Genomic DNA, 11,985 nt, shown 5'->3' on the forward strand with positions numbered 1-11,985 from the left:
TGCATGACGGGAGATGTCTCCCTTGTGAATGTATTAAGATGAAGATGAAGCCACCCAAAAGGTGGCACGGGCATGAATAGCCCGTACATGGTGGCCCCTTTTGAGCCATCACCAGTATCAATAGATGATACTGGAGATTTGTGGAGGTGCGACTGCCCCCTGCATGACGGGAGATGTCTCTCACGTGAATGTGTTAAGATGAACATGAAGCCACCCAAAAGGTGGCACGGGCATGAGCAGCCCGCAAGTGGTGGCCCCCCCGAGCCATCACCAGCATCAATAGATGACACTGGAGATCCGTGGTGGTGCGACAACACCCCGCGTGATGGGAGATGTCTCCCGGACCAAATGGTGTGCCATACCTATATCCTGGTTGACTTATATAGTGGCAGCTCGCCAGTCTTCCATTCCACCCCTCGCCTACAGAGAAGCCTGGACTTGCTTCAGCTACCTCCTCAGACGCCTACAGCTCAAGGTGAGCGCCTGTTACCTGTAACAATCTTGTCTCACGTGGACAGCCGCCATTAACCCCTAGTCGACTGCCTCAACATTAATAACAGCAAGGATATACTAAAGGGAATTTTAGAACGTAACTAGAACATACCATAACGTAATAAATCAGTAAAATTGGAAGGTTTGATAAGGTAAGCACTTAATAATAAACTAAAAGTAAGATGACATGTACTGTTTATGATTTGAATATACTTATTATTTATTTATTAATTTTTATTTATATATATACAAGAAGGTACACTGGGGGTTAAGAGAGTACATAGCAATGATGATTTTACATTCTTGTAAAGCCACTAGCACTCATAGCGTTTTGGGCAAGTCCTTAATCTAACAGATAATTTTAAGCAGATAATTTCCATCAAAATTGACAAAAAATGTTTACAGGTACATTGAAGGAAATTTTGCCACAATAAACAAAGATTATATTAATACACAATAATAACAATATACTATAATGACAAGGATATTAGGTACATTTGGGTAAAAAAATCAAGGATATTAATTGGTTCATTGTAGCACAATTTGAGGATCATTTCAAGGAATAATGCAGTAGAATATGCACTCAATACAACAACCATGATATCAGATGATATCGAAGATTACAATGGTAAAGTTATGTGGCTTAGGTACATATATTAGGGGATTGGGTAGCACTAGATACAGTGCGAGTTAAAGCACTAGGTAGGAAACTGTGAAGATGAAATTAGGTATTTTTTATTTTATTTTTGAATAAAGCAAAAGTTGGACAGCTTTTCAATTCGTTAGGGAGTGAGTTCCATAGGCTAGTTCCCTTTATTTGCATAGTGTTTACACAGATTAAGTTTGACTCTGGGGATACCAAGAGATATTTATGTCTGGTGTGGTGATTATGTGTTCTATTACATCTGTCTAGAAAGAGTTTCAGAACATGGTTTGCACTTAAGAAAAGGGTTTTGTAAATGTAATTGGCACAAGAGAATGTGTGGAGTGAATTTATGTTTAGCATATTTAGGGATTTAAACAAGGGAGCTGAGTGTTGTCTGAAAGCAGAGTTTGTTGTTGTTCTGATAGGAGATTTTTGCTGGGTGATGATGGGCTTGAGATAGTTTGCAGAGGTTGAACCCCATGCACAGATACCATAAGAAAGATACGGGATAAATAAATCCACAAATAAATTTGTTAAGCCTGACAAGGGTTCGAACCTACGTCCTAGAGGATCCCAGACGCTGCCTTAATCGACTGAGCTATGACATGGTTAGAAGAATTGCAACCGGGAAGTCATCTTGACCTACCACGGATCCTGCAGTCCTCCACATGTGTTGCTCACGTGGCCCCACAAAGTGAGGTGATTCGATGAAATATCTATGCCCAAGCTTACCACAAAGTGCTGTCGGGATGTTGGTGAAATAGCCTCGGCTACCATTGTCTTTTGAACAGTCACAGTGGTCGAATGGTTAAGGAACCAGGTATGCCATGTGCGTAGTGCTCCTGGCTGTCTGGGTTCGAATCCTTCTGGGGTGTGGAGTTTTAGGTTGCATATATGCTTAGGGATCATTCAAGCTTGTTCGCAATTGTGTTGCTCACGTGGCCCCACAAGGTGAGGTGATTCGATACAATATCTATTTCCAAGCTTAACACCAAGTGCTGTCGGGATGTTGGTGAAATTGCCTCGGCTACCAATGTCTTTTGAACAGTCACGGTGGTTGAGTGGTTAAGGAACCAGGTATGACATGTGCTGTCGTGACGCTGAACCCCGGTTCATTCCGAACACAGCGATTACACAACACATAACACCTTGCCTCAGCAACCGTTACTACCACCGTGTACTCCTACACACACTAGACCCTTGAGGCGTACCACTAGGTTTGTACTGGAACACAATGAATGAACATATGGAAGGTATTTAAAGGCCGTCGGGTTTTGTCATTTAATTACAAAGAATAGACTCTGACAAATAATACTATATTAATTAACATACTCTATTAGGTCAATACACTTCCAATACCCATAGACCACTTGACCTCCGCAATCACCACCCACACTCGTAACTTCCGCCTAAGTCCCTATTACGGAATGATTACTACAACGCTCCACACCCGGTTAGTCTTTCATTCAATACTCACATACTGCAGACTTAACTTCGTCACTAAGATCACATCAGGTTCTCGCATAGCTGTCTGCTACACTTCGTTGCTGCCGCCAACGGGGATCCAGAGGACTTGCCAGTTCAACTCCCACAATCAGACTGACTCCAGTCAGCCATCTATCTCAACCATTTCACCCCGCCTCTCAAGGAAGGTATAATCCGATTAACCTTATCCCTAGAGCGGTAACCTTGATCCTAGAAGCCTGACGAAGAATAATTCCTCTTTCCAGGAATTATTAATTTGGCTAAACAGCTTCGGTCTTAATCCATTGACCTTTCTTAGATATGTGATCCATAGTCTGTCTACTTACTTGTACTTCCAATCATCATTCGTTGTGTTGTAGTAATGATCCTCTAGCTAATAATTCCTACTAACTTGTGGATTACAACACCACTCCCCTCCTTAAACACGCATATGTCCCCATATGCATCATTGCAATGGCTCCATTAGTGCAAGGACCTGGAGGATGCACCCACCATATGTGTACAACTAAAAAATCATCCAATAAGTTCATCATACACACGATGAAATAAATTAAAATTTTCCCCGACATGACTCACAACACTTCTCCAACATATACATTATATTCACATCATAGCACAGGTAAAATAGTCTGTAATAATTTTTCCCATCTCCAACAATGCACATATACCTAAACTGCTGACATATAATTACATACAAACATAACCATAAAATTACATGGACCAGAATGCTGGCACTTAAACAGAAATGACACTAGTCTTTAATATAGACACACACATATATATCTAAGGTTCTTCATCCTTAGTAACAAGTTAATTATAATTTAACATCTTGCCCTGTACTGTTGACATAAGGGCTTACAATGATCACACAATGTTTCACTGGCCTCCTCCACAATTGGCAGCATCACTTCTCTTGTCTTCGTGTCCCATGGTTGCTAGGTCATAGATCCTCCATTACCCAGACAAAACCCAGGCTGTCCAGCCTGGTGAATGTTGTCAATGTCCCATCGTTGCTCTGAGCTAACGTGATCCTGGCCTCCAGAGCAACGGAGATTCCTACCCCAGGGTCATGTTCCCTCGGGTCTGTGCTGCCATCTCGTTCCAGGGCACCAACCCCAGAACGCTGTAGATACCTCACAGCTCTCTGGTCATCCTTCCTTGCTGTGCTCACCACAGCTGTAGCACATTACTCTAGGCCCATCTGCCCAGAGTGTGTCCATCTGTATTCACACCTTCCCGACCGCTGTACCTGCAAAATATTCCCTCGGAGCCCCCTGGCTCGATCCCATTATTACATAACACCCCCTCGGCTCCTTACTCTCTCCCCGTATATAGCCTGAGCTCAGCTGCAAAGCCATTGCAGCTGGCCCTTATCCCTGCTTTGATGTCAGGGGGCGAATTTCGCCTATAACGTCACGCTTCACTTCCTCCCCCCTTTTTTTTCTAGAATTTCTGAGTGTAGCCTCATAGCTTCCCTTCTACTCTACCTGAAGCTCTGTGACATGATCCCGGGGGACCTTCTCAAGCCTAACACTCAGTAATGGTGCCGATGAGGTAATATACAGTATATACATACACATATATTATCACAACAAATACCTCATTAAAATCATTTCACAACTAATGTCACTAAAGCATCATACTGCCACTGGCTCGCTTCTAGCGAGATTCCTGTAACAACTTAATTAATGAGAAATTAGTATATCTACTTGGCTCGCCCACTGCAACCATCAACACCTGAAATTTTGTAATTCTTCATTGTAATCTTATCCATAAGACTTATCCACTCCGACTTAATTAATGAAAATTTTAATGAAAAAAATGAAATTTTTATTAGTCTTTTATGAGTCTTGCTAGATATATCGACTTGGCTCGCCTACTGAAGCCACCAACTCCTGCAATTATCCACATTACATCTTATCCATAAGACTTACCCACTCCGACATAATTAATGAAAATTTTAATGAGAATAATGAATTTTTATTAGTCTTTTATGAGTGTTGCTAGATATATCGACTTGGCTCGCCTAGTGCAGCCACCAACTCGGCAATTATCCACATTTCATCTTATCCATAAGACTTACCCACTCCGACACACCATTACCTCTGGTCATCCCAACCACTGATGACCTCAATATAACGCCACACATCCCCACAACCACTTCCTGCGTCCTAACGCACCGACCTTGCCACGCCGATACTCACCTTACCGACCACTACCTGGCGCCCCTGCGCCACCATATACTCCACAACACCACACTCCATACCAGGCGTCCAAACGCCACCACACTACACCACCCAATGGCGTCCCCAACGCCCTCAACACAACACACGGCGTCCCCAACGCCCTCAACACAACACACGGCGTCCCCAACGCCCTCAACACAACACACGGCGTCCCCAACGCCCTCAACACAACACACACGGCGTCCCCCAACACCATTACCACCACAGGCATATGCCTTGCGCCAGAGCGCATCAAAACACCACGAGACGTCACCGCCAATAACACCACCAATAAGTAACCAGACGCCACACACACTCCCTTTTCTCTCGTAATCCGTTAATTACCTGACCAACACTCGTCAGGCATAATTTCTTGTGTAGTGGCCACCCGCCACACTCTATCACCTGCGTTAACATACTTCAACGCTAATGTCTACAATACACCCGGTGTTACAACAACTAGTTATGCTACACATGCTACACCTTGGCGCTACAATACCAACAATGTCATGCACTATACTACATCCATAATATCAACAGTCAAAACATGCACATTTCACTACAGTAATTACTATGCATTACGCTGGCGTTTAATACGCCACTACACGTGCATTACACTACACACCCCGGCGTACAAACGCCAATACACAATCATGCACTACACTTGGCGTCCAAACACCAATACACAACCATGCACTACTCCCGGCGCCACACACCCCCACCAACGGGACACGCTCCCCGTGTCCCCCGGTAACACCCTCCATAATGCTACCTGCACCCACAAAAAAATCTCCCTGGCCCTCTCCAGGGTACGCTAGACGTCGAACCCCTGACGTCAAATTATGCGTCGCTCGCTTTGCCCAGGCGTCCATAATTCACTGCGCTTATTTTTTGTATCTTCGTCTGACAACACCAAAAATCGCTCAATATTTTATTATCTTTAAAATATTCGATTTACACTTTACATGAAATTTAATTAACTTCAAATTACGTAGTTTTCACGCTTGATTTTTCCTTAGCAACGGTTTCTCACTATTACCACCATACCGACGATATAAAACAAGCTCCAAGGTGAGGCTTGCTTGGCCCGCACATGGCCCACGCTGGCCCACATTCACCCGCGCTAGTTTACCTCGCCACGCTGTATAATCCGCACTACGAACACTGTATAATCCGTACTACGAACACTCTATAATCCGCACTACGAACACTGCACTTGTTTTGGATCCCGATGCTTCAGTGGTCCAGACTTGCCTCTTAGCCGTCTCTCGTTGCGTGAATCTGGAAAGAAAGAAATAAACCCCACATGTGCCCCACAATGGCCTAGTCCCTTTAATTAACTAACTCCTCTGACCTGGTCTCACCTGACCCTTCTTTCCTCCGTCTAGTAACCACCGTTCTCACCACAACCCGACGTCTATCATTTCCCGAACATTCCCTCACCAACTAAACCAGAACCACACTTCCTTCATCTTGCACAGTGTTCCAAAACCTGTTTGCACTGCCACCAAATATGTCGTGACGCTGAACCCCGGTTCATTCCGAACACAGCGATTACACAACACATAACACCTTGCCTCAGCAACCGTGTACTCCTATACACACCAGACCCTTGAGGCGTACCACTAGGTTTGTACTGGAACACAATGAATGAACATATGGAAGGTATTTAAAGGCCGTCGGGTTTTGTCATTTAATTACAAAGAATAGACTCTGACAAATAATACTATATTAATTAACATACTCTATTAGGTCAATACACTTCCAATACCCATAGACCACTTGACCTCCGCGATCACCACCCACACTCGTAACTTCCACCTAAGTCCCTAATACGGAATGATTACTACAACGCTCCACACCCGGTTAGTCTTTCATTCAATACTCACATACTGCAGACTTAACTTCGTCACTAAGATCACATCAGGTTCTCGCATAGCTGTCTGCTACACTTCGTTGCTGCCACCAACGGGGATCCAGAGGACTTGCCAGTTCAACTCCCACAATCAGACTGAATCCAGTCAGCCATCTATCTCAACCATTTCACCCCGCCTCTCAAGGAGGGTATAATCCGATTAACCTTATCCCTAGAGCGGTAACCTTGATCCTAGAAGCCTGACGAAGAATAATTCCTCTTTCCAGGAATTATTAATTTGGCTAAACAGCTTCGGTCTTAATCCATTGACCTTTCTTAGATATATGATCCATAGTCTGTCTACTTACTTGTACTTCCAATCATCATTCGTTAAGTGTTGTAGTAATGATCCTCTAGCTAATAATTCCTACTAACTTGTGGATTACAACAGTGCATAGCACAGCATAGTGCTCCTGGCTGTCTAGGTTCGAATCCTTCTGGGGTGTGGAGTTTTCAGTTTATATATATATATAATATATATATATATATATATATATATATATATATATATATATATATATATATATATATATATATATATATATATATATATATAAAGGTGTTCAGCAGTCCTCCCAATGGCTGGTGTCAATGCCTATCACATTTAAAAAAAAAAAGATGACTGTGTAGCTGTTGTGTCCTGTGGCAAAGTAAGGTAAAACAAGCAAAACAAATAGTATGAACAATGAAACTTTAATTAAATTTACAACAAATTAAGAATAAGACAATTCCTTGGCTATGTACAGTGCAAACTCACAAGATTTAAAAAATAACATAAAATAATATAGTTGTGACATTACTCTAAAATGGATAAAGACAAAATGAAATTAACAGGTGCTGAGAATAAAGCGCTGGCTGAGAACATCCACTAATAGACAGAGCGTATATCAGATGGTTGTTTCAGCTTGAGAGCACAGAATATTCTGACTCCAATGGCTGGTGCAGGCCCAGACATCGGCTAGGTAGATGGCGCTGAGGTGCAGAAGTGCAGTGGTGCAGACGTCGATTCACCAATCAGAAGCGGGAAGGCTGGAAATGCTAATTTGGTGATCGGCGACGAGGGGGAGGGGGGAGTTGGAGAGCGAGTGTGTGATACGTTTGCGCCTGGCAAAACTTATCTGACCAAATATGTACTACACTTTCTTGTAGTATCTAGATGTAGTAGATGTACTGAAGTAACATGACGATAGGAAAGAGCAGGCCAAATCTCTCTTGAATGAGATTATCGTAACAATATATATATATATATATATATATATATATATATATATATATATATATATATATATATATATATATATATATATTGATGTATTCTGGCAGCAGGTTTTCTTTTAAACATATCTCATTGAATATGAACGCATATTCTGTATATAAATACTTTCGTTAATTAAAATATCTAGATCAAACTAACATTGATTTTCAAAAGGTTGTATACTTTACATCAATGGAGAGTATCAGCCAAAAAGCCTTCTTTAAAATATGAATATATTTCCTCACCCAATAAGATCTAATCTCTGAATAAAACGCAAAAAACGACTTGATTGTAACCTATCCACCGCTGCCCATTGGATGGGGGAGAGGGGGTTATGTGTAGGATAAACATGTCAATTGTGACACTAGCACTCCATATATGTCAGTTGCTTAAATTATAAACTGTACTTGTGGTCAGTCTCGAGCCCATTGTTGATGTGACAATGTGCATTGACTTTTGTAACTAGCTTATCAAGATTATAACTTGCTTGGCTATATGAATTGTGGGGCTCAGTCCCTGAGCCCATTATGTGCCTCTGTAACACTCCACTATCGCCAATAGGATGGGTATGGGGTGCATAATAAATGAACTAAACTAAGCTCTGCCTTTTTGATAACATATACAATTATAAGCTTTATTTGTGAATCTCAATTAATTAAACAATATATCACAGAGCCTGTAGGGTTCGGTGAGATGAGCGAAGAGACATGGGAGATTTTACATAAGTACAGTACATGGTAGTTTAAGTAGCGAACGCATGTCAACGAATAGCGAGTATATATAACAAAACTATTGTCCTATGAAGTCGATTTAACTTCCAAACATATATTTTTTAATAAATGTTAAATGTTTTCTGACTAGTTATGTTAGATTTTATTAAAAATATGTATTCTACTTGTTAACATTATAATTTAAATTTGTGATAATTTGTGCAGAGAAGTGCGACAACTGGATATGCCAACAAACACTTTCCAAACAACGATATATCTTGGATAAGTCGCTCCACAACATTGACGCTTGGACCGTCGACTTCCTTTGATGCTACTTATTTACTTATTTCATAATGAAATTACATTAGTTTGTAGTAAATATATATGTCTTCTCATGTTCTGCATTCAGCACCCACCTTATAGTGAGTAAATATACCATATTACTTCATTACTTAAATAATGCTAGGAGGGTTTGAGTAGCTTTGGGTCTTTAGTGGACACAATCTCCAATAGATGGGGCGAGAGTCGCCCCATCTCTCTCGCCCGAGCAAGAGTCGAAACTTAATTTAAAATTGATATATCTTTGTTCTCGAACATGATATATTTCATTTGGTGCAATCATAATAATGTTCATATTTCGGTCTTTCTGGAGGCATATAAGATTTTAGGCTTTATTAGCGTATCTTTGTTAATTATACAATATATCGGCAAGTGCGTAGGCGTCTGCACTCCATGCCCGACAAGCTTCTGAGCGCTACTATAAAAACATATGTATCTTCACTTGAGCTATAAATATGTCTATTGTAATGTATTTAAAATGAAGCTCTTATTTCTATCTTGCTTAAGACATATAAAACATTTGTGTTTATTAACAAATTTACGTGAAATAAACATTGATCTGAGAGAGAGTTGCTCTGTCGTTCAGTCTGTACGGGGTGGGAGTTCCGTAATTTTTAAAATACATGTATCTTAATTAGAACTTTAAATATGTCTATGGTAAAGTGTTTAAAGTGAAGCTTATATGTCTGCCTTTCTTGAGATATATAAAACATATATGTTTATTAACGAATTCACGTAAAATAAACATTGTTCTGTGAGAGAGTTGCTCGGTCGATCGATCTGTCCGGGGTCGGAGCTCGGCTATTATAGAAGTACACGTATCTTCGCTTTAAATTTAAATATGCCCATGGTAAGGTATTTAGAATGAAGCTTATATTTCTATCTTTCTTGTGACATATAAAGCTCTTACGTTTATTAAGGAATCTGCGTGAAATAGGCATGGTTCTGAGATGAATGCTGCGGTTTTCAAACTCGACGCGCAGCAATGGACGCCATACACATCCAGTGGGTGTTATTGGACCCCATACTCATTCTATGGGTGGTTGGAGCCCCATACCCATTCTATGGGTGGTTGGAGCCCCATACCCATCCTGTGGGTTGTAGTCGACGCCATACTCATCCTGTGGGTGGTATTGGACCCCATACCCTTCCTGTGAGTGGATGTGATCCCCATACTCATCCTGTGGGTGGATGTGGCCCTCATACCCATCCTGTGGGTGGTATTGAACCCCTTACCCACCTGCTCCCAAGTTCTCCCTCCCCTCCTTTCCTTCCCGTCCTCCCTCCCCTTTCACACCATACCCTCCCTGTCCCTCCCCCTTCACTGGATCCCCCGCCCCTCATCCCAGTATCCTCTGAGACCCTGTTGTCCACCTCACACCCATGGAACAGCCTCCCCCACCAGCAGAACACTCACCAAGGAGGCGATTTGAGAAGGGACAGAAGAAAGTGAGCCTCAAAGCGATGTACACTAACATAGATGGAATTACAAATAAAGCAAATGAGCTTGGAGAACGGGTACTAGAGGAAAACCCAGACATAATAGCCCTCACAGAAACAAAGCTCACGAAAACGATAACAAACGCAGTGTTCCCACAGGACTATTATGTTATGAGGAAAGAGAGGGAAGGAAGAGGTGGGGATGGTGTAGCTCTGCTGGTAAGAAAAGGCTGGGATTTTGAGGAGATGGATATTCAGGGCTGTGAAGGTTTCAGTGACTACATAGCAGGTACCGTAACAAATGGAGGGAAAAAATTATAGTCGTAGTCATATATAATCCACCACCAAATGACAGAAGACCTAGACAGGAATATGATAGAAACAATATGGCCACCATTAACACAATAGAAAGAGCAGCTTCTGTTGCTAGCAGGAATGGATCTGGACTACTAATTATGGGAGACTTCAACCATGGGAAGATAGATTGGAAGAACAGAGACCCGCATGGAGGACCAGAAACATGGAGAGCTAAGCTGCTGGACGTGGCAATAAGAAACTTTCTAAGCCAGCACATCAAAGAACCAACAAGAATGAGGGGAGAAGATGAACCAGCAATGCTTGATTTGATATTTACCCTAAATGAGTGAGATATAAGGGAAGTTAAGATGGAAGCGCCCTTGGGAATGAGTGACCACAGTGTATTGAACTTTGAGTACCTGGTAGAGCTAGGACTTATCTCCCCCAAAAAAGAACTAGGAATCAAAAGGCTGGCATACCGAAAGGGGAATTATGAACAGATGAGAAGTTTCTCATCTGTTCATAAGGTATTTCATAAGGTATTCATAAGGTATAAGTTCATAAGGTACACACACACAGCCCACAGGGCTCTGTACTCGGTCCTATCTTGTTTCTGATATATGTAAATGATCTCCCGGAGGGTATCGATTCATTTCTCTCAATGTTTGCGGACGATGCTAAAATTATGAGAAGGATTAAAACAGAAGAGGACTGTTTGAGGCTTCAAGAAGACCTAGACAAGCTGAAGGAATGGTCGAACAAATGGTTGTTAGAGTTTAACCCAACCAAATGTAATGTAATGAAGATAGGTGTAGGGAGCAGGAGGCCAGATACAAGGTATCATCTGGGAGAGGAAATTTTTCAGGAGTCAGAGAAGAAAAAAGACTTGGGGGTTGATATCACGCCAGACCTGTCTCCTGCAGCACATATCAAGCGGATAACATCAGCGGCATATGCCAGGCTGGCCAACATACGAACGGCATTCAGAAACTTGTGTAAAGAATCATTCAGAACTTTGTATACCACATATGTCAGGCCAATCCTGGAGTATGCAGCCCCAGCATGGAGTCCATATCTAGTCAAGGATAAGACTAAACTGCAAAAGGTTCAAAGGTTTGCCACCAGACTAGTACCCGAGCTGAGAGGTATGAGCTACGAGGAGAGACTACGGGAATTAAACC

At 41.9% G+C, this 11,985-nt stretch overlaps 1 protein-coding gene across 1 annotated transcript in view; it reads left to right on the top strand.

Moving 5' to 3' along the window:
- Positions 1-325: 325 nt before the first annotated feature.
- LOC123764871 (lactosylceramide 4-alpha-galactosyltransferase-like) overlaps positions 326-11,985 on the top strand; it is a 30,943-nt gene continuing 19,283 nt past the window's right edge. The window contains exon 1 of the mRNA XM_069302413.1: positions 326-475. Coding sequence (XP_069158514.1) covers positions 326-475 — 150 coding nt within the window. The remainder of the gene's footprint in view (positions 476-11,985) is intronic.

The sequence above is a fragment of the Procambarus clarkii genome, chromosome 48 (genome assembly GCF_040958095.1).
Source record: "Procambarus clarkii isolate CNS0578487 chromosome 48, FALCON_Pclarkii_2.0, whole genome shotgun sequence".
In the NCBI taxonomy this organism is placed as follows: domain Eukaryota; kingdom Metazoa; phylum Arthropoda; class Malacostraca; order Decapoda; family Cambaridae; genus Procambarus; species Procambarus clarkii.